The 25,243-nt window shown below is 32.0% G+C and overlaps 1 protein-coding gene across 2 annotated transcripts in view; it reads left to right on the top strand.

Annotated features, from left to right (window-relative positions):
- Positions 1-25,243, top strand: part of LOC126744077 (diacylglycerol kinase eta) — a 764,865-nt gene that overhangs the window by 315,927 nt on the left and 423,695 nt on the right. For both annotated transcript variants that reach the window (XM_050451425.1, XM_050451426.1), the window contains exon 4: positions 16,907-17,099. In XM_050451425.1, the coding sequence (XP_050307382.1) occupies positions 16,907-17,099 (193 nt within the window). The remainder of the gene's footprint in view (positions 1-16,906; positions 17,100-25,243) is intronic.

Consider the following 25,243-nt stretch of genomic DNA (forward strand, 5'->3'; position numbering starts at 1 on the left):
TCAGCGCGGGCTCTCAGTAAATTCAACTTGGAAGGATGGTTTTGACACTCAATAGCCAAATTATATATGGCTTCTAAGCGTTTAATATAGGACTGACGCTTCTTTATTAATTTAGCTGCTACTGGCTGATTTGTAGACATGATGGTAACTAAGAATGGTAAATACTAAATAAAATCTCCACAATATGGAATTTCCAATCCAGACAAATCGTTAGGTTTATGTATATAACACTGGTATAGACAACGCCGGAATAACGTTGAATATCACAAAGGAATGAAGCACTAATAATTTAACGTTCCACAATAAACGTTAATGGAATGGGGTATCCAAACAAATCGGAAGATTTGTGGATAAATCACTGGTATAAACAACGCCGGAATAACGTTGAATCACAAAAGGGTATATTGGTCGGTAAAAATGAACTTTTATCAATCAAAGAGTTAAAGTTCAAATTTCTATTGGGCAAAATCACAAAGATAAACAATCAAAAATTGGGTTAGGTAAACAATAACAAAACATTGACGTTATGTCTTGTCACCTGTCACAACAATGGGTTAAAAACTGACCGGTTATCGGTTATTGCAACCGCACATTACTCGGACAAATGGAAATCGACACCAGTGTCATAGGAATGCTACTTGGTCAAGCGTTGCTATAAAAAATGGTAAACAAATGTTTTTTTTTAACGGAAATATCTGCGTCTTGCTATGGACTTCCAACCAAGGTTGCGATTAAACACTTTTGGATAGTTAAATAGACTGTAAATTTTAAGGACGATTCGATTTATTTGGCTCGCAAGGATCAAATGTTTGGGGGGCTCCTTTTGGAAAGGACAAATAATAGGTATTGAAGGACCAGCGTGAACTTCACACGCAAAAGAAAATAAGAAAAAGAAAACAATTACAAATTTACGGCGTCAATAACGACTTACCTGACACTCGATGAATTGGTATATGTAGAACTGTAGATTAGATGGTTGGCCGGCCAGTTTTCTCAACACACACGCTATTCTATGTTTCGATGCGTATCGTACGATGGTACCGATCAAAAAGCCCGTCTCTCGCGGGAGGAAGCGTGCACCTGTCCAAGCCATCATTGACGCATGCACGCGGATATGGATTGTTATTGGTCAATTAAAATAATCAATACTTCTAACAAAATTGGCGGTGCATTCAAATACCCTTTAAATTTGCCAATTCCAAACAATATTTCTTAGTAATAAAAAATAATAAGAATATTTTTTAATTATAATTGAGGTGGTAACATAACAACTTTTTTTTCTTTTATATTCTTTCTTGTACTATCGCTAATTAATGCACCGACAAAATGAATTTCTTTGGTGTTAGTACTGTATTTACTTACATATTTTTATTGTCCTTTATTATATTAGCCTGTATCTTATAAGCATATAGTTTATTGAGTCAAAAAAAACTAATACAAGACGTACTTATTTATTTTCTTGTTATATTATTGTAAATATTTCGGAAACACGGAGTTTGGAGATAAGATGTGTTATAGAAAACTTGCTTGGAATTTCATAAACGCAATAAAAAATATAGCATTCCATTTAAAAAAATGACCGACGACGCCATATCTTTTTTTTTGTTCCACCCTGTATACAAAAATTTATGTAAAATACGGCGCAACTTACAATAAAAATCGACGGGTCCGAGCGTTTTTTCAAAAAATGTCTCTAATTTTTATCGAATTTATGCGGAACTTTAGGCGGTCACTGTATAATAATAATAGTAGTTCTGTAAAATGCTTTCACTTAAATTACAACGACTTAATGATATAATGCGCTAAAGTATATTTATTTCCAAGGTAGATACGACGAAAACAAACGCATGCCCATGACACGTCACCTGCGCGTGATCAGACACGGCGAAAGTATTGAACAGGGCCGCACTTTATAATATAATATGCAAGAAGTGAGTTTTTTACAGTGCTGGAAAGTAATGATTCGAAAATAGGTTAAAATATTGTAAAATTTTGATGAAACAATAAGGATGTGGCAAACACATTTAAATATTTTTTTTACATTTTAACCTTTTTTTTTAATTTCAAGGGGTGGTAGGGGTAAACCTTTGGAATTTCAAATAATATTAATATTTCCATAATATTATCTATCCTCCACATTCTGCTTTCCACCTTTTGCACTACATGTTTGATACATTTTTGCCACTTTCCGGGTGTAATGTTCATTAAGGCGCGATTAAAAAGGTCTTTCACATCGGATAACTTATAGGTCGTATTATGTTTGGCAACAAAATTCTTTGCATCGGCCCATATGAGCTCAGTTGGGTTGAGCTCGCTGTGATAAGGAGGCAAGCGTAGTACAGTTTTATTTTAAGCTATTTCATCAACTATGTACTTATTGTATCGCGACTTACGTTCTTTTACAATATCTAAAAGCTGATATTTTAGCATTGTTTCATTAAACTCGAGTTTCTTCAAACGGAGCCAGTTTTAAATGTCGGCTTTTCTTGAATTACTTGTTGAAACTTTTTTAAGCTGCCGTGAGTGATATGGAGCATTATCTAACTAACGAATCTATCAATACTTCCAATACGGCAAATTATTAGCCTTTTCCCTTCTTCTGAACAAAAAAAAATATATTAACCAACATATTTTATAATTTTTTTAACCCACCTACCTGCAGGATTTTTGAGCCCTGTTGAAAGTCAATCCATAAATGCTCTTCTTGACGATGTCAAAATTTCATCCACCCAAGCTTTTGGTATTGTATGACCAGCATTTACCCAGGTCTCGTCTAAATAGTATATTTTATGTTTCTCGTTCCTGTAAGCCTTTGTTGCTACCAAATAATCTTTCCTCCATCCGAAAATTTCTGCCCTATCTAGCAGGATACTATTGCGACCACGTTTTTTATATGTAAATTTTAAATGTTTCAAAAGTTTATAAGGTTGACCTTAAAACATTCGGCAAATCGGGATCATTGTTAACCACCCTGAGAACCTTATCTAAAGTCGGTATTTCGTTCCTAAAAAAAATCGTGAACTTTCCTCCGTATTGCTTGTTTTTCAATTTCGCCCAGCGTTTCAATAAGGTTCATGGGATTCTGATTGGTTTTCGGTTTCGAAAACGAATGCGATTGTTTGTATTCTCTGATAACATTGAACACAGATGAACAACATATTATATCAACTTCTTTTGCAACGCTTTGAACAATATGTTCTTTGAAAGAATCAGGATGCTCTCTCAGTTCGCACTTATAAACATTTAAAATAAGTTCTTTCATCGCAACACTTAAACAATTTTTCTTTAGATGTTTTTTAGTTGGGCTATAATCAACATAATTTTGAATTTCGTCTGCTGTATCTGTGCCAGACATTTTACTTCTACAGGGAATTTAAAAACACATAAGCAGTAATGCACTGTAGTAAAAAATCACGAACAATTAATAAAACTAAACTAACATCACGTATACGTATATATACAGAAATAAAGAAAATGCAACTAATGTAATTAAAAAGCAAAGCAGCAATGAACACGACATTCGGCGTAAAACTGATTGCAACCCTGTACAACAATACGCCGACCGGCCTCGATTGAAGGTGCACGACCAATAAGAAACTGCGTACGTGCTGATCACGCGGTAGCCACTGTTTATGTCGTGTCTATCTTGGAAATAAATATACTTTAGATAAAGGTGAAAAAACCTTCTTCTGTTCTGATAATGAAAACTAGATAAAAATATTGGAAAATTCAGAAATAGCAAGCATTGCTTTCATTTTTTTTTAAGTTATCTTAGTAAGCTGAAACATTGTGTTAAGATTGAACGCAACATCAGTAGTAAGCAGGCTATTCAATATAGGGTTCCCTAAGAAACAAACCTAGGACTGCTAATATTAATCATCTATATAAACAATCTGTTTGATCTAATTTCGCTTGAGAAAATAGCATGTTTTGCCGATAATTCTGCAATAATCTGTAGGGCAAATACTTGGCTATGCACAGTATTTGGATTCGAAAATCGAAAAAACGAGATACATTAATGTCTGTTACTCATGAATATAATACTGGACAAAGGACCAAAACCCGTTCTAGTTTTGGAAGGAGGCCTTCCAAAATAAGAACGTCCATATCTCAACGTTATTTTCTTCAGTCTAAAGTCCTTTAATTCATTACTTTTATTCAAATCACAATCACAAGCCCGGATACTTGACTAGGGTAGAAAAAAGATTTACGAAATTATAAACAAAAATTCAACAGATAAGATATATTTTTTATTTTGAATATAGTTAATAAAAATATTGTATTTCTTAGAAAGGAAGTAAGTAATTATTAAATGAGTTATTTAAAAGTTAGATAGAAGTAGATTCAAATTTTATCACAATACATTTTTTAGTAATGAAAAATAATAAGAATATTTTTTAATTAAGAAATTAAGGTGGTAATATAACACCTTTTTTTTTCTTTAATATTCTTTTTTGTACTATCACTAATTAGTGTACCGACGAAATGAATTTCTTTAGTGTTAGTACAGTATTTATTTCTATATTTTTATTGCCCTTTGTTATATTAACCTGTATGTTAATCATATAGTTTATTGAGTCAAAAAAAAACTAATACAAGTTATTCAATGAAGTTAACCTATAATTACCATATTACATCTAGAAAAATTTAATAAATAATTTACATATAAATTACTTTTACACACTATATACTTTTTGTCAACTATATACTCTACAGTTACCACAAACATATGTAAATAATACAAACAGAAATAAGACAAAAATTAGACAACAATTTATTATACCAAATTTACAATTAAATAATTTTTACATGCTTTTTTAAAAATCTTTCTATACTATCTATTGTTTTGATTTCTATTGGCAACATATTGTATTTGTTTAGACTATTAAAAAATAAAAAATTCTGACCACATTCTTGGGAGACTCTTGGTATGTAAAAATTATTTCACGATCACGTACTATGATCATGTATTTCGGCAGAGAATGTGACTCAACAGGTACTATAGACTATAAGCAATTTTAATATTCTGGATAAATATCAGCGTATTGAGTACAAGGTGCTCTCTGACTGGTAACCATTTTAAAACCTGAAACATATTTTTTATTGGGGTCAGTTTTGGCTTACCTGTATTATGCGCATGGCCTTATTTAAAACTTTTAAAGTGTTTAAAACAACTCATTTTCTTTTAATAAAAATTATACACAAGAGCAATAATAAAAGTTAGGTAAGTACATTCTAAGTAGTTTTTTTGTTCACAAGCTTGAGTTAGGTAAACATCTAGATAAATAATAGACCTTTTATGAAATCTTCTTAATGATCTCAAGTGCAGCCTAAGTATTTGATTTTTATTACACATTCTATCGAATTTTCCCTCATTTTTATATTTAAATCTGCTGGTAAGTGTCTGTAAAAACATTCCTTTGCTATTATTATACAGTGCGGCTCTTAATTGTCCTCCCTACCCTATTGTCTTTTCAATGCGTCTATATAAAAATTTGAAGCTTAGCACACATCATTAGCAACCTAAATACTACTTTTTGGTCCCTAGTTCATTTTACAAAACTTCAAAATGGTGGCGAGTCGCCATTTTGAAAAATAAAATTAAACAGAGACGGGGGTCATGGGGGTCATATATCGTTTAAAAGCTCCCACTAAGTACTTTATGGTCCTAGAATCACAAGATTAAGCGAACTTACCTGAAGTGAAGTTCAATTTTGATTATATGAAGGTCTCGTCGAAGTAAATAAGTTCAGTGTAGTACCCTTATCTACATGCTTATGCTATTGAAAAAGTAATCCTAATATATTAATATTTTAGATACGACCCATACCTAGTATTAATAACACTTTTTGAAACCATAAAATAACTAGGTTAAATACATAATAATTATAGCCTTTAAAAGTATAAAACAAACAATAATTATTGAGGCCAAATTATATCATTTTACAAAAAAAAATATTTTTTCATTATACAGTGCTTTTCTTTGAAGTCCCCCCCCCCCATTTATTTTTTGAACGGGTCAAAAAAAATTTTTGAAACTTGGCATAAGTAAATTGGTCTATAGATACTATTTTTCACTGTAAACTAGGTAGTTGTAAATTCCAAGATGGCGGCTGGGCGACATCTTGAGAAAAAATTTTAAATAGAAAGGGGGGTCGTGTGGTACCTCATTTTAAAGGTCTCAATGAGTACTTTATAACCCTGAAATATTAGACCCATATCTTAACTCGTTTCAAAATGGCAGCCTAATAAAAAAGTATTTTTTTTTTATTTTAACGTTTTACATTTTTATGATTTTTGAATAGGTAAAAATCAGTGTACGAAAATAAATGCGTCACTAGTTTATTTTGACATAAAAACAGTTCTAAATGTCAAAATAACACATAAGCGCCATCTTGAATAAATGCATTAAATAGAAATCTTGTGTTACCTCATTTAAAAGGTTTTATTGAGTACTTTTAATATTTATTACATGGACTCGGTGGACTCCATTTTGACCTGTCTAAAAGTAACAGCCAAAAAAATACACTGTTGCGATTTTATTAACGTTTTTAATAGAATACAATGAAATACTAATTTACAATTAGCAAATAAACAATTTATCAAAAGAAAAACAATATTTAATTTAAAAGATGCCGGAAATGATTTCCTTGTACCTCTTGACACATAAATAACCTATCTGAAAATTCACGTCGAACATTTTCAAATACATCTGCCTCAATATTTTGACAAATGCTAGTGATTTTTTGTCGTAGCTCAAAAATTGAGGCAGGTTCTGTTTCGTATACCCGCTTTAGGTATCCCCACAAAAAAAAGTCTAGCGGCGTTAAATCTGGTGACCGAGCTGGCCATTCAATAGGACCCCGAAGACCTATCCAACGACCAAAATAATTATCATTTAAATAATTTCTCACATTCCTGACAAAATGCGGAGGAGCACCATCTTGTTGAAATGTAATTTCCATGTCAAATTCATGTACATTAGCCTCAACAATTTCTGTTATGAGAGGATCGATAGCATTTTCCAGCATATTTAAGTACAATTCACCTGTTAAATTTTCTTCTAAAAACAGCGGCCCTACGATATGATTCCCTAATATTCCTGCCCATACATTGATTTTTTGCGGATACTGAGATCGGGTTTCACGAAAAATGTGTGGATTGGTATCACTTCAATATCGACAATTTTGTCTGTGGACATTACCATTTAAAAAAAAAGTACATTCGTCGCTAAAACAAATGTTGCGCACGTACGTAGGTTGCCTTTCTACTCTCTCTGCCATAATTTCACAGAATTGCACTCTTCGGTCAGGATCATCTTCAGTCAGTTGATGGACCATTTGAATCTTGTATGGGTGAAACTTATTTTTTTTTAAACTCTCCATGCCTTCGAAGTTGAAACTTCACAGATATCAGCAACAGTTGGAGTAGAATGTTGGGGATTTTCTATTATTTCGCCAATTATTTGGACTTGCTTTTCTTCTGAAATAGACATATGGCCTGGGCGTTTTTTATCCTGGACAGTACCAGTAGTTGTAAATTTATTTACAAGTTCCCTTAAATATTTACGGCAGATAGGACGATCAGAAAAACGTTCGTTGAAAATCCTTTCAGTCTCATCAAAATTACGCGTTGCTCCATAAATAAAAATTGCTTCTACTTTTTCCTCCAATGGACGAGAATTAACCATTTTGAAAAAACCAATAAATTCAAACTGCCAAACACACTAAACAATATCTAACAATGACCGATACAAGAGTAATTTACCGGTTAAGGAAAAATATCTTAAAATTTTTTTTCGAGTTTTTTTAATAGCTATTTGGTTTTTGGAATGTCTAAATAATGTTCAATAACCTTTAACGTGAAATGTGACATACGAGGGCGGTTCAGTAAGTCTTTAGAAACCAAAAAGTTAATCTTTAAATCCAAAATTCAAAAATTATAAATTATTTGTATATTATTATTAAAAACGTTAATAAAATCGCAACAGTGTATTTTTTTGGCTGTTACTTTTAGACAGGTCAAAACGGAGTCCACCGAGTCCATGTAATAAATATTAAAAGTACTCAATAAAACCTTTTAAATGAGGTAACACAAGATTTCTATTTAATGCATTTATTCAAGATGGGGCTTATGTGTTATTTTGACATTTAGAACTGTCGTTTTTATGTCAAAATAAAATAGTGACGCATTTATTTTCATACACTGATTTTTACCTATTCAAAAATCATAAAAATGTAAAACGTTAAAATAAAAAAAAATACTTTTTTATTAGGCCGCCATTTTGAAACGAGTTAAGATATGGGTCTAATATTTCAGGGTTATAAAGTACTCATTGAGACCTTTAAAATGAGGTACCACACGACCCCCCTTTCTATTTAAATTTTTTTCTCAAGATGTCGCCCAGCCGCCATCTTGGAATTTACAACTACCTAGTTTACAGTGAAAAATAGTATCTATAGACCAATTTACTTATGCCAAGTTTCAAAAATTTTTTTTGACCGGTTCAAAAAATAAATGGGGGGGGGGACTTCAAAGAAAAGCTCTGTATATATATGTGAGAATATATTCCGTGCCAGACCAGCTAGATTCGAAACTCAATTGGGCCCTCTTCATGAAATCGTCACCCGAGCCATTACCTTTATTTATTTGACATTATGGGACACTTTATGATGACGATTTATGGATGCGGAGTGTTTGTGTTAGTTTTAAGTTTTAAGTAAGAGTTTTGCTATTAAAAAGAAAAGGGAATATTCGAATTTTAGACAGCGTCTGCGACGCATTATTTCTGAAGAGAAATTTGTTCTGTTTTATTTTAAGATTTTTCGTTTTATTAAATCATAATTTAATTAAAACTCGGTGTTTTCTTACATCAGAAGTGGGATCGGCTTACTAAAAGTACCACTTGTTGTTCGATATCGTTTTCGTGGACGGCTTTAAATCAGTAAAATAAAAGAAAAACTTAATCGCGTCTTGTGGATATAAGAATTATGGATGAATTCGCGAAAATTTTAACCGACTCTCTAAAAGCGCTTAGAGATGAAAACAAAAGTGCTGTGTCGACGTTAGTGGACATTCCGACGTTTAATCCGGGAAATGACGATGACGGTGCGGTAAGGTGGTGTAACGAATTTGAAAAATTGGGTGAAACTTTTAAGTGGTCTAATCATGAGTTACTTGCCAGAGGTTCGAGTGGGTTGGCTGGAGAAGCAAGGGACTGGTTGTCGACTTGGAAGCCGTTACAGCGAACCTGGGAGGACTTTAGGACTGAGTTATGTAGTCTTTATCCGGCCAAGAGAAATCTAAGCGAAAAGTTGCGAAGAGCCTGTTTGTACACCAGCAATGACGCTACCTCGTACTGTGAGTATGCCAGAAAAAAAATTATTCTTTTAAATTCTCTAGATTTTAGTCTAACTGATAGTCAGTTATTAGAAATTGTCATTGGTGATATCAAAGACATTCATGTCAGAACCGCTGCTTTTAATAGCAACCTAGACTCAGTTAGTGGATTACTAATTCTTTTAAGTGATTATAATAAATCTAGCCCGGGTAATTTTTCTGATAAAAGAGGCCAAAAAAGAAGTTTTCCTTTTCATTTTAAAAATCAATTTGACAATAATTTAAAGAAATGTTACAACTGTAACCAAACTGGGCATATCAGCCGCCATTGTCAGAATAATCAATTTAAGAGACAAGCTATAGAAAATAAATCTTATAATGACCATATAAAATTGGCAAATAAATCTGAACTTATTTGCAACTATTGTAAGAAAACACCGAGTTTTAATTAAATTATGATTTAATAAAACGAAAAATCTTAAAATAAAACAGAACAAATTTCTCTTCAGAAATAATGCGTCGCAGACGCTGTCTAAAATTCGAATATTCCCTTTTCTTTTTAATAGCAAAACTCTTACTTAAAACTTAAAACTAACACAAACACTCCGCATCCATAAATCGTCATCATAAAGTGTCCCATAATGTCAAATAAATAAAGGTAATGGCTCAGGTGACGATTTCATGAAGAGGGCCCAATTGAGTTTCGAATCTAGCTGGTTTGGCACGGAATATATTCTCACATATATATACCTATATATATATACCTATATATATACTTTTTTTTTGACACAAAGTTTTATAAAAGAAAGATTAATAGTTATATTATAATGCTCTATAAACTAAGAATCGTTTCCGCAAACGTTTTTTCGTTAATTAATAACGGTCTATTATAGTCGCTGGCAAACATTTTTGATTTTTTAGACCACCCCGCCGCAAGCCTCATGGTATCAAAATTTAACCTTTTTCTGGCGGCTGCTGATGTTGTAGCATGCCGTGTACTGTAAGCAATAAATTGATTTGTATCAATCCCACTTTTGACAAAAATGTTTTTTATCTACCATCCCAAAGTTTGAGTGGATGCCTGCTTATGGGGTTTTTTAATAGTACGAATACGGATTTAATTCTCTAGCCTCGTAAAATTCCTACCATAATTTTAGCCCCGAATTTTACTGTTTTATAGTAGCACTCGTTATACTGGACATACAAATTTCCAGAGCTTCATCTGTGATATTATCTAAGAGTAAAGCTTTTCTGATAACCGACCTCCCATTAGAGAAAGATTGTTGAACAGGGGATGTGGCATTTTGCTAAAAGAAAGTAGAATTTTATTAGCAGAGAAAAGTATCGGCTCCTCTATTAAAAGTGACTTAATTACAGGATTCCATGGTTGCGAAACCCAGTTTGGTACAATCACTATACCTTCTTCTAATAATTTTTTGAATCGGAATCATAGAGAATGGGGGGAAAGCATAGAAATAAAATGCCTTCCAATCTACTGTAAAGGCATCGATCGTGTACGCGTTTGAGTCCCTTTTCCATAATAATGTATTTTTTACACTTGGTATTTACACGCGTTGCAAATAGCTCAATTTCGGGAAACCCCCATTTTGCCACTGATTTCGTAAATGCCCAGTCCGCTAAGCTCCATTCTGTTTCGATTTTAAATTCACGTGAAGCCGTATCGGCCTCTTTATTTTCTTCAGATTTAATATATGAAGCTTTAATATATAAATTTCGCTTTTCACACCATTGCCAAATTATTCGAGTACGATTATTCAACTTAAGGTACTGAACACTTCCCATGCGGTTTATGTATACTAAGGCAGTAGTGTTATCTACCCTGCCTAAAATAGAAACATTAGTTAAGTTTCTAGCAAAACACATTATTCCAAAATAAACCGCTAATAATTCTTTGTAATTTATGTGTTCATTTATTTCCGTATCAGACCAAATACCTTGAGAACTCATACTATTACAATAAACACCATCCAATATCTGACGCATCAGAAAATATTTCCAAAACAAACTTATTATATGACAACAATTTTTTACTAATGGACACATTTCGAATCCACCAGCATGCGTCAGCTCGTAATTCGTCAGAAATATACATAGGCTTGTTGTAATTACCCTTTACTTGTTTGAGTGCTAAGAATTTTTCGCTTTCGAACAATTTGGTGTATAGGTATCCTTACTTAATGGCTGGGCATATAGATACTAATTTCCCGGTTAACTTAGCAACCTCTCTAATTTTTTTTTTAATTACTCCAGGTTAAAATTTTTTTTTTATTTGTAATAATATTTTACACATTTTTTCTTCCTAAAGAGAAATAGTCATTTCTATAGAGTTAAACTGAAAGTTCAAATATTTTCAGGCGTTAAAATACTCTTTTTATAATTAACAATGAATCCGAGATATTCTAATAACTCAACGGTTTCTAAGCGATTATATAAACATTTTTCTCTCAAGAAAGAAACAACTGGCTTAAGCAGTTTTGTAAATACCATAGGGGTACAGTTTAAACCGAAACAAAGACAATTATATTCATACAGTTTGTTTTTAAAATAAAATCTCAGATATTTGCGATATCTTTTATGAACTGAAATCATAAAATAGGCCTCTTTTAAGTCTAATTTACACATAAAAGAGCCCGGCTTTATTAGGGCCGAGGCTATTTTATAACCTTCTAATTTAAAATGGCTTGTGCTGACATATTCATTTAGTTTTTTAAGATTTAAAAGTAGGCGGCTTGAACCATTTGGTTTAGGAAGAACAAATATATCTGAGATAAACTGATTTTTACATGATACAACTTCAGAAATTGCACCAACGCTAAGTAATTGTAGGATACTATCCCTAATCACTTTTTGTTTTTGAACTTTTGAAATCATTGTTTTCTTATATATGATTTTTGCGATGGTCTAATTATAAAAGGAATTTTAAACCCTTGCAACCATGCTAAAATTCGTTTATCACTAGTGTAAGCCTTTCTTCAAGGTCTTTGCCAAAAAGCCAGTTATCTATGGGTGACTCTGATAAAACATTTTTCAATTTTTGTTTAGGTCAAATGTTACAAGTTCTCTCCTTGACATCGACTCAGAGTGTATAACTTCAGTTATAAGACGCCCTGCGTCATTTAAGGTTTGAATATAATATTTAACCTTCTATTGTTTCTCTTCTTCCCCCACCTTTCTTTCCTAACATTTTGGTCATAACTTGACCAACAGCGGACAAACTGGCAGCCAGACGTGATTGTATTGTTGCCAGTTTATTATCCCTGCGCTCCACCGATTCATGAATAGCTTGTTTTATCATAATATTTAACTGTGGCGCGCCTAAACTGATACCATTTTCTGGAAGCGGGTACTTCTCCATTACATTTTTAAGAACAGTCTCCTCAAGCCCATTTCCAGAAATATGTAGCCATTTTTTTACAATCTCTGGCTGGATGGGTTGACCATAAGAATTTTCATTATTTATATCGTTTCCCAAAAAAGCTCAATCCTGTTAGAAAACATATCTTGGTAATTTACCTATTTTATGTAGGCGTTTAATATTTATTTTAAATTCCAGTTGAAAGCAACACAACAAGACTTTTAAGCACTCAATAATGGTAACCACCAATGTACCTTTATGAGAATTTAAACCATTTTTATGTAAAGAAATATTAAAGCATATTCACCAACAATATACTTTATTACATCAATTGACATTCGAAAGATAGAGTAACCACCACCGTACTCTACCGACATGTTAAGCTAGAGTAACCACCACCGTACCCCATTAACATGTCTATATTGTCTTATGTCAGTTGAATAATATAGAAACTATGCACTATGCCATACAGCGCTCAATAATTGTGACCACCAATGAACCTTTATGAGAAATTGAACCATTTTTATATAAATAAATATTAAAGCATATTCACCAATAATATACTTTATTGCATCAATTGACACTCGGAAGACATGTTGAGCTAGAGTAACCACCACCGTACCCCATTAACATGTCTATATTGTCTTGTGTCAGTGGAATAATATATAGAAACTAATTTTTCATAACCAATAATGCTTAAATTTTATTTACCTGTATTCTATACATTTCTATTTACCTTTATTCTGTACATTTTCCTCGTTCCTACTCTCTATCTCACTTCGCGAACTAACCGAATAATTATCCTCCTCACTATTTTCACTATGCTCACTTGAACTTGTTATTACTTGTAATACCCTTTTTTTAGGGGTATTTTTATTTTCTAAAACTCTTAACGAGATCGACATCTCTTACGCGTTCTGTTTGGCATTTTTTATTTTTCAACAAGTGAATCGTATCGCACACAAAAGAAGACTGAATCTAGCGGATTGCTCATGGGACGCGAGAGAAGAAATGCTGATGCTGAAATTTTTGGCTTTAAAGATGTGTGGTCGTAAGCATGTAGATAAGGGTACTACCCAAGTAACAATTTAGGTTCTAAAAAGGTTATAAATAACCTAGAACCTGTTTAAGAAAAATTATGGATTATGCCATTATGGCATAACCTCCTGTAGTAAAAAAAGGCCCAGCCTTAAAGAGGTTGTCGTTGCCAATAGGCCCTGGCCAATTTGAAACCAGATCGCATATCACATAACCTATGTAGCTAATTGAAATAACCTTTATCGAACCCGAAGATGTCTAAAAGTAACCTGTGTAAAACCTGAAAGCTTTTACGCCTACCTGTTTACAACCCTTTAGCAAAGTCCTTTTAGAATTTTAGGTGGTTATATAGTTTGGCCTGTTCGCCGGCTTTTGGCATTTCAGATACATATTGAAGTATTAAAATTTTGCCATTTAGTTTTAAATATGGTATTTCAGAGACACCAAAGTATAAAAATCTGACCTTTTAGTCTTAAATATGATACAGCCAGGGTAAAAATAAGACAACGCCAAAATAAAAGGTAATGGCGACATTTTCAGTAAATATGACTTTATTTTAGAAAAAAAAATTATACTGGAATAGATGACCGATTTTCATTGCGCTAGTGTGCGCACTTGAAAAAGTTAGGTGTAATTTAACTGTAAAACAGGCGCGCCAATAAAAAAATAAAAAAATAATATATTTTTATTTCTGAGATTCTTTAGTGATAATATGTACTTAAGTGCTCCAGTGTCTTTATATATTATCTAAATTATTTACATATTACATTATTTTTGCCTGTATTTGAATAACTTATCAAAATGGAAGAATTACATGTTTTCTTCAAAATGGACGCCTAGCAGGGTATGCTTTTAAGCTGCTATAATAACTTAAGTAAGTATCAAAAGCTATGTCGTTGGACAAAAGGCTTAAAAAAATGCCAGTGGGTTTTAAAAAAAGCTAAAACAGGACTAACTAGCATCTTCCAGGACTTATAGGCCACTTTTAATAACCAATTAGCTGGCAAAATCTGGGCGAATTTCAATAAATGGCTTTTAGGCATTTAGTAGGATCTATTGGAATTATTTATATTGTTAATATTTTATTTGTCATATTTACCTGACCAGTTGTAATTCTTTGGAAATTTCGCTTCACTTTTCTTTTAAAATTACGACTTCTTACAATTTTGTGCCAAGACATCCCTGTATTCTAAGAATAAATGACGTAGGATTTAATAGTCGCGACCGTCCGCAAACTGTGTTTTATTGTGACTAGTTGGTTAAACCTTATCCCATAAAGTTATCTTATTATCCATATGACTTTTAGCAAGACTTTTAGCTTTCCTTTAGGTGTTAAAAAATGCTATATTTTCCGGAATAGGCCGTATAAAGTACCAAAAAGTTAGGCAATTGATTCAAGACCATATGGTTCTGAATAGGTAATTTTAATGCTAAAATCGTTCTATATTGGAATTTTGATTACCAAATTAATGCTGAAATATAACCTCTCCAAAACCTTATTATCTCAAAACCATCAAGCCCTCGTTTATGGCCATAACAACGTTATTGTTGACACTTGACTAGAACTAATTAGACTTTTAATTTACCTAGTTCCTATTGGCACAAAATTTAACCTAAATAGTTCCATCAAGCAAGCCAATGACTATTGCAGAACCTTGGTGCGGCTAAAAGGCAACTTTAAAAACCAACTGCTTAAGAAAATGTTACTTGGGTTATTTACGGAGACGAGACCGAATATAATATTAAGTTATTACTTATACCCAAAATGACAGCCTTTTAAAATCTTATATTTCGCATTTTTATTGATTTTATTAACTACACCTGTTCAGGTGTAATTCGTTTGTAGGTGTGTTCTTGTTTATAAAGTTTGAATTTATATTTGACAGGGCACCTTTACCCTATAATATGTTGGAAAATACAGTAGAACTGATCCTTGAGATCTTAAATTGAAGACAATCTTTATGGATTTGAGTTGGAAACAGTTTTTTCAACAAGATGGGGCACCGCCTCACTTTAGCAGAAATGTTATATTGATTGTTAATGAGAATATTTGACTACTACTTGCCGTAATCGGTGGATTGGTCGTCGAGGGCCTACCGAGTGGCCAGACAGGTTACCCGATCTTAGACCTCTGATTTTTTTTTAAAGGGTGAAGTAATGTGACAGTGTTATTGTTATATTACTTTAGCCCAAACAAATTCGAAACACCTTTTTTATCAAATGGAAAATAATAAAAACATATAAATATAATAATTTTAAATACACATACGTAATTCACCTGCATTAAACACATATTCTATGCATAACCTAAATGTATACAATTTCTGTTTCTTTAAATGAAGTATAAATAATAAATATACTCTAATATTGAAGATAAGTTATACGAAGTGATATGTATGATATGTATTAGTATTATATGTTTTGCCATAAAATTCTTAAAAATCGTATACGGTATTTTAATTAACAATATACCCCTAAAGCATTATGTGTCTTATTATAACACTAGAAAAAAAGGATACTAGATAATTTTTAGTAATAAATAAGCTTTTTTAATATTCAAATATAAGGCAGCGTATAAATATGATTCCGATAGAGAATCGAAAAAGTGAATTTTATAATTAATGTTTCTTTTGTCTTTAGTGCCTCACCTACAATATAAAAGGATGCTAATAAAATTATTAACCCTTTGAAATCATATGAGAAACATAGCTGTTAAACCACGAACTTTAAATTTTTAAATGTTTTAAACATACTTAAAAAAATTACAGGTGATTCTACTGCGAAGAATATAACTACAGATGAAATATATATGACTCTTCTTTTTATGCAATTAAAATCTGAAGATAAATACAGGGTACTGCTTAATAGTATCCAAAATTTTATTTTCTGGTCTGATGAAGTTGGCAAGTTCGTATAGATGAATGTTTTAAAATGATTAGAGGATACAGAGTGTTAAAATTACTTTTCTAGAAACACTTGAAATGCCAAACCAAAAAAGGTTTAAATCGTCCAAAAAGAAAATGTTTTGTATTTCTAACGCCATAGAGCTGAAAGGGTCGCCTTCAGCTACGCATTTTGGTCTTCCTACGCGTAGACTATTTTACATTATTTAATTATTCATTCGTAGAAGTAATATTTCATCTTATGTTTTAGGTATGCCCCATCTTTCGATGCCAGACCGACATATTGCAACGTATGCCGCTACAAGATTAATGCTAGACATTTACTTCGATGTGAAGTGTGTAAATTTAACGTGCACAAACGATGCGCCGCAAAAGCAATAAATAACTGCAAGTGGACCACTTTAGCTTCTGTCGGCAAGGACATTATTGAGGATGCCGATGGGGTAAGTAAATTAACGCCAAGCTCTATGTTTGAATTCAATTTCGACGATTTGTCTTTACGTCAGCTCAAGATTCTAACGTATAAATATAGTATAATAATCTTATAATACGTTACATACGGGTAGCGTTAAGTATGCCTTATTTAAAATTAATTATGACCTAGTTTTTAAAATCCGGAAATCGCGTTAGAAACTCATTTTGAGAAGAAACTTTCTGAGAACCCAAAATTAATCTCGTACAGTATTCTATCCAGTTTTCACAGCTACCATGGCTTAGAAAACGGCTTAGCTGCACTGTTATATTAAGCAACATTATTAATATTTTTAGTGAGCAAGAATATTAAAGTAAGAAAGCTCTGTTCCGGGTAAATGTTGATTTTACCGGGAAGCGCTATTTTTGATTAGATATTAAATTGCTAACGACTAGGATTAAATTATAATAGATGTAGACCTTTCTCAGAATACTAATGTAATTTTTCAGATATTTTTTTATGAATATTATCGATTTTCTGAGACTCGCATCTTTCTTTTGCACCGTAATACAACACTAATAAGTTAGTTTGCGTTTTTTAAAACGCAAGAAATTTATGATAGATTATTGAAATTAAAGAATAAAATATTGGACGAAAGTTCGCGTTGATACACTGTCAGTAACGGAAGCAAGGTTTCCTGATGCGAGACGATGCCAGAGTTTGATTTCATATAATTTTACTTAAAACTCGATAGAGAAGAAGACAGAGTGATGTATGCATTGTACGCCCAGTAAAAACAACTATTTTTATAATCATTGAAAATCCCAATAATACAATTAAAAAAAAGAAATAAGTTTCATTGAAAGTAAAAAATAAATTATACAGTTTATGTACTAGGAAAAAAGTTAATAAAAATAGTCCATTTTAATTTTAGACTTGTAAATTCTCACAAGGTATCGTGAGGTACCCGGAGAGGCGTACAAAAAACCTTATATTAAAATTAAACATTACGGAGGGTTGTTGGGTGGGGTCAGAAATAAAACAGAAACCTGTTTACCTAAATGTCGACGTTTCGACTTATATTAAGTCATCCTCAGGACACTGAAATGGATTCAAGTAATTATTGAGATAAAACAAAGTAATTTCAAGTACATAAAAAACATTATTAAAATAAATGTCCTTTAAGTTACAAAAATTAAAACAACAAAAAACAAAAACCACGAAACAGTTAAAATTACATTCAAGTACAATCCGTTTCAAACAATTTTTTATAAAAAAAAAACAGTATAAAATTAATTTTTTTTTTTTTTTTTTTTTTTTTTTTTTTATACATTACACCTCTTACCTAAGTCTAGGTTTCTTAAGTTATATTTAAAACACATTTATATTAGAAGCGTAGAATTATTTTTAACATGAGTTAAATTGTATGTGTTATTGTGGGCAAACTAACAATAAGCCAAGAAACAATTGTTTTTATTCTTCCGAGCGTTTATTTATTTAATTTTTATGATTCAATGTTATGTTGATAAGTTAAGGATTAGTAGATAAGGAAAATGTATGTATCTATACGTTCAAAACCAGAAACTTAATTTGTTAATACACTGTGTGATCTAAATTTGGGACATACACTCTTTGACAAAAATAAATTTTATGTTTTAGTTTTATCTTTTTGGTAGTAAATTAATTAAATTATAGTAACTTGCATTTAGATCATCGGTGTCTTGTTTTTTATTAATGCTTTCTTTATACTTTTTTATATTAACCATTTCTAGTAAAATTCGTTTTTTATAATTTGATTCTCTGCCAATGATCCGAGTACTGTTAAAATCAAATTGGTGTTGTTAATTGAAGGAGTGTTCTGCTAGAGCAGTCTTCCCAGATGCTGCGTAGTTCGTTGGTTTTACGCTTTTTTCGTGTTCGCTAATTCTGGTTTTTAAGTACCTGCCCGTTTGACCCACATACAGACCTTGACAATCAGAACCGGGTATTTTATAAACCACGCCACCTTGTAACTCATTTGGTGTTTTATCTTTGAGTTTTGAGAAGTATTTGTTGATGGTATTTTCATTTTTGAACGCTATTCTGACTTCATCATCAGAAACAACTCCTGATAGCCTTTCAGACAAGCCTTTCACATAAGGATTTTTTGCAGATTTATGGTTTTGGTTTTCTTTGACTTTAATAGAATTATATAATATAATAATATAATAATAGATTAATACAACCCTCCGCAATATTGAAGATATTGGGTCACAAACACGAAATTAAAAATTAAAATTAAACATTCAAATTATGAACCTAGATGCAAGGGAAATAATTTAATAATCGGTCTTGTTAAGTAATTTATTTCTTTAAATAATTTATTTTGTTTTATATAGAATGAACTCATCAAAAAATAGGAATAGTCTATGCATATAAGCGGGGATAGAGTCAACAGTTTTACGTTGTTTAATAGTTTCTACCGGCTTTTGTCTCCATCGCTTTTGTTAATAGTATGTTTTCATAACCACGGCAGATTCTTATTGACAGTGGTACGTTAACGATCTATTATCTTACTATCTCATGATATTGTCTATCTACTCCCCTGCAAATTTTAAATGCTTTTTCAAATCTCTTCAGTAGCATTTTTAACAGCTTCACGCCATCTGGTAAATTTAACTATGTACAATCTGCTTCTCAAAATATTCATATATATGAATTAAAAAATAAAATATATTTACAACACGTGAAATTCTTAAAATCTTTGACTTTCCTCGACATATTTTGGTCCTTCGACGACGGATTTTCTTGTGAACAATCCAACACTTCACTAGGAGTTTGTTAAACAAACACCCTTGTATGCAATCGTATAAAACCATCATCAACCTCTGGAGCACACGATACTAGTGAATTAAAAAATAGGAGCTTAACTGTTCTCTAAATAAATACAACCTAAATCCTGACTTAAACTTGGTTAAATTATGAAGTAGTAAATCATTGTTTGGCAAAGAGTTACATGTTTTAATCGCATTGTAAGTAAAAGACTTTTTGTATCTTCTTGTACTATGTCGAGGAATAATATATTTACATTTATTTCTGGTATTTATATCATAGACGTTCAAGTTGGTTTTAAATTTATTTTTTAGAGATTTAGATATGAATTTTGAATTAGTAATTAAACCATGCATAAAAACACAAATGTTGAGTTCTACGATTTGACATATTCAAACAGTGCAAATCGTTACGTGATCTGATTTTCTTAAATTAAAAATTAGACGAATACATGTATTCTGCACCTTTTCAATACGATATTGTTCCGCTTGACGAAGATAAGGGCCATAAATAAAGTCAGCATAGTTAAAGTGGGAAAGTACAAAAGTTTCACATAACATTGTCATTAACTTGGTACTTAAAAGGTTTCTATTGGAATATAGTTGTTTAAGCGATATATATGACATTTGTAGAAGTTGCTTAACATTATCGGAAAAATTAAGCTGACAATCAAGTATAACACCCAGATTACGAGCAGAATTACAAAATGGTAATATTTGGTCACCTATTTTGATTTTAATATTATTTTTTAAATATTCGTTTTGATTTCTTTTGCCACACAGCATAAATTTTGATTTTGATGGATTCAGTTGAAGGCCGTGTTTTTTAGAAAGATCTTTTAGGTTGTTTAGTTCATGATTAATAGTTTCGTTACAACTAACAAAGTCTTTTGAAGAGAAGTGATAGTACATTGTACAAGACCATGATCCAGTGCCTCTATTATATTATCAGTTACCACAGCCAAGGCGGAGGATGTGGAATACCCCTTACGAAACCCGTTTTGCAATTCTGAGATTATACCATTATCATTTAAATATGAGTACATCTGGCTGTATAAAATTTTCTCTATGATTTTCGAAATGGCAGGTCAAACTTTAAGGAAAATAATTTTGTTCTTTGCAACTGTTGATAATATTAGTTATGTAAGGATCAATAAATGGACTGCAATATTTTAACATAGATGACGTGATTTTATCTGTGCCACAAGCATTAGTTTTCATGGTTTGAATAATTTTATGAACATCTTTTATAGAACACATAGAAAGTTTACATTTTTTAGATGCGCTGAATTTGTTGTTTTTGTAAAATTCTAAAGTTTTACCACAGTCATTAGATCTGTTGTTAAAAAATTGAGAAAAATGCTAGTTTATTTAAGTTTGAATTTTTTAAATTAGGAGATAACTTGCTATTATTTGAATTTAGGACATTTAACGATCTTAGTGCTGACCATGATTTTTTTATATTTTTTTGTCTAGAAATAAAATTGAGATAGGCGTTTTTTTCGGATCTCAGTACAGAAACTGTAAAATTATGCAGTTCTTTCTACCGGTCCCAATATTAAGGTTCTTTAGTACGCTTAAATTTTTGTAAGGCTTTATCTCGCTCCTTCATGACAGCCGTCAAATTTTCTGTTAGGCATGGAGCATGAGGTTCTGTCACTCTAGATTTTTTAAAGGGAGCATGAATATCAAAAAAAGTGTTTAAAAAATCAGTAAAAAGAAGTAATTTTTTGTCTATATCGTTCTCATAAACAATGTCCATCCAAGGCGAATTGTAGAGATTGGACAAAAAATCATTTAAAACAAAATCTTTAAAACAATGATACGTAACAAGTTTTGATAAAGGTTTATTAGATTTTAGTTTTAAGTCAACAAAAACGAGTCTGTGATCAGAGATTGTATCGGCGGAGAGTTTACCAGAGGATGTAACTAATGTGGTATTACTGATAAAAATTAGATCTAAACGCTTGCTTGAATTTTGAGTTATGCGAGTTGGTTCGTTAACCCTTAACTGGTATGGTGGGTCAATTTTGACCCCATCCAAAATAAAAAATTTTATTAAAGAAAAACTATTGCAAGTGGCAATACTGCCTTTCATGTATTCCTCGGCCGTACTGAGTAGAATATTGCTGCGTGGCAGTCGCGTTTGAGTTTTCTTTTAGCTAAGGTCTGTGAATTAAATGGGTCAAAATTGACCCCGCCATACGTTAAACGTAATTTTTTGGGTTTCCTAATTTTTTAATGAAACGGCTTCTTTAAAGGATAAAAAGGCATCACTAACAGAGCAAGAGTTAGAACAGCTTGCTAACACTTTTTTTTGATAATGACAGCGACATTTCTGATGCCGAGAATATCGTTAGTGAACATATTTCTGCAAGCGATAGTGATTCTGAACCGGGTGTTGGTAATTTGCCAGATGAAATAAATTTGGAAATTGAACCAGATATTTTGGAAGATAGTAGTGATAATGAGAGTGAAATTGGCGTAAGAAACTACTATTATGGGAAAAATAGAAAAAAATGGTCAACAAAAGCTCCTGCCACAAGCCATGCTCATGCAAGCCATATTGTTTCGCATCTGCCAGGAATTTCTGGACCAGCACGAGTTAACAAACCAAATTCAGCCACAGAAGCTTTTAAGCTGTTAGTTGACGATACAATATTCGAGCAAATTATCGAGAAGACCAATGAAAAAATAACGAGCTTGCAAGCTAGTTATGGGCACAATGCCTTATCCTGCCAATTTTTAAATCATGTTGACGAAACCGAAATGTTGGCATTTTTTAGTCTCCTCTTCTTGGCAGGCGTATTCAAGTCGAACCACGAAGATATTAATTCCCTTTTCGCAACTGATGGCACGGGTCGTGATATATTTCGTTTCGTAATGACTGCAAAAAGATTTAATTTTCTCCTCACAGCTTTGAGATTTGATGATATAGACACCAGAAGTCAGCGCATTGAAGCCGGAGACAAGATAGCCCATATTTGCGATATATTTTATCGCTTCGTGAATAATTGTCATACAAACTATTCATGTGGGGAATATGTAACTGTGGATGAAATGTTGATTGGTTTTCGCGATAATTGTAGTTTTCAAATGTTTATCAAAAGTAAGCCGGAAAAATACGGAATCAAAATGATGTGTCTCTGTGATGCTCGGACGCATTAATTAGTAAACGCCTTTGTTGATACCGGAAAAGACACTCAAATGCAGAATCCTAAGAGGCTAGCCATACCCACGCTCAATGTTCTTTCTTTAGTTGATCCGATAAAAAATTCTAACCAAAATGTTACTGGGGATAACTGGTTTTCTTCTTTAGAGCTTGTCGAAGAGCTACAACGCTGTAAACTTACCTATGTCAGTACTATCCGAAAAAACAAAAGGGACCTACCAAAGGAATTTTTGCTAAATAAGCAGCGACCGGTTTATTGTTTGATTTTCGGATTTACCAGAGGCGTGACTTTGCTATCTTATGTTCCAGTAAAAAATCGAGCAGTTTGTCTTATATCAAGTTTTCATCATAATGATAGAATTTGGACAGAGAAAATCTTCCAGACATGATAGATTTTTACAATATTACCAAAGTGGGGGTAGATGTATTAGATCAGACGTGTGCAAATTATAAAGTTGGTAGACACACTAGAAGATGGCCGCAAACAATTTGGTTTCGAATGATGGATATTAGCGCTGTAAATGGAAGTATTTTATATAATAATGCTTATATAATAATTCGCCGATCTCAAATGGAAAATATTCCCAGGGAATTAAAAGCGCTTATTCATCGAATTCGCCAGATTCCAGAGATAGGTCCAGGCAGAAATGAACATGGCGAAAGACCAGCTAAGCGTGCAAGGTGTTCTATTTGTCCACGCAATGATAATAAACAATCACTTATATATGATAAATGCCATAAATACGTTTGTAAAAATCATTGCGTAAAAAGAATTCGTTGCAATAATTGCCAATAATAGAAGGTTCAAACATGTTTGTTAGTTTTTTTTATAAACCTTTTTAGGATTTTATTTTTAAGTGTTTTGAACGTTTTCACATTTATTTAAGAACATCTTCTTAATTTTTCATTTAAATTTTGTGTTTTTTAGTTTATTTTCGAGTCATTTTGAAAAAAGTCTATTTTTTAAAAAACCTTATATTTTTTAGTCTAGCTTTATTTTAAGTTCAATTTTTTTGGTTTATATGGCCTCAGAGTTGTTAATATATTATTATTTTCATATTTTTAAATTTCTTTTGTTTTAGTTTAAAAAAAAAATCGAAAGGTCTAATTTGACCCCACCATACTTGGAACGTGATTTTTTTCCTCCATACCAGTTAAGGGTTAAGTATTTGTACAAGATTACAGTGTAGCAGACGGATCTGAAACACTTCGGTCTGAGGTAAGGGGAATGCAGTAGTGGAGACAACATGGCCGACTTCATTCATAAAATGGACAGTGGCGTGTGGTATTATGTGAAACTATTTAAATTCGATTTAAGGAAAATATTTTAAAATTTATCAAAATAAAATTTCCTGATTAATTACTCATTTGTATGTTTTATGGTTTTAGAAATAAGTTCTTTTTTTTTGGTATACAGGGTGTCCCACAATCAACGTCATAGGCTATAACTTTTTTATTCTTAACTATAAAAATTAAAAAAAAAATGTAATAGCTATAGAACCACTACCCAAAATTACTTAAAAAAACTACCCCCAACAAACACATCTCCCAAAAATGAATTTGTCGGGGGTAGTTTTTTTAAGTAATTTTGGGTAGTGATCCTAAAGCTATTAAAAATATATTTAAATTAATATATACTTAAAAATAAAAAAGTTATAGCCTGTGACGTTGATTGTGGAACACCCTGTATACAGGGTCGCACGCAAATATCTCTATTGCTAAGCCGAATTTAAAAACAAAGTTTAAATAAAAGTTGCTAAGGTCACAGGGGGGGCACGTCACTGCAATAATACGTGTATTTTGAAGGTCATTAAAAAAAACAAAACAAAAGTCAAACGTCGATTAAAATGAGTCACCTGGTATAGATTATAAAAAACGAACAGCATAAGCGTTTTGGCAATGATAAAAGATCGGTTAAACTAGGAACAGGAATTTTTATGTTTTTTTATGCGAAATTTTCACTCTTTTTGGTATTTTCGAAAAAGTAAGGTAATTTGAGAAAAATATAAGGTAAATACCTTACCTAATTTTTCGTTGATTGTTATTTATATTAATGTTTTTTTTAAGTCTCACACACTTCACTTAAATATGTTTTTATTTTCACTGGTGAAATAAGCGAGCTCGTTTTCTTTACCTTCAGCTTCGTATTCACTATCGTCTTCACTACTACTGCTATTACTGTCACTGTCCTCA

Source organism: Anthonomus grandis, chromosome 13 (assembly GCF_022605725.1).
Source record: "Anthonomus grandis grandis chromosome 13, icAntGran1.3, whole genome shotgun sequence".
NCBI lineage: Eukaryota > Metazoa > Arthropoda > Insecta > Coleoptera > Curculionidae > Anthonomus > Anthonomus grandis.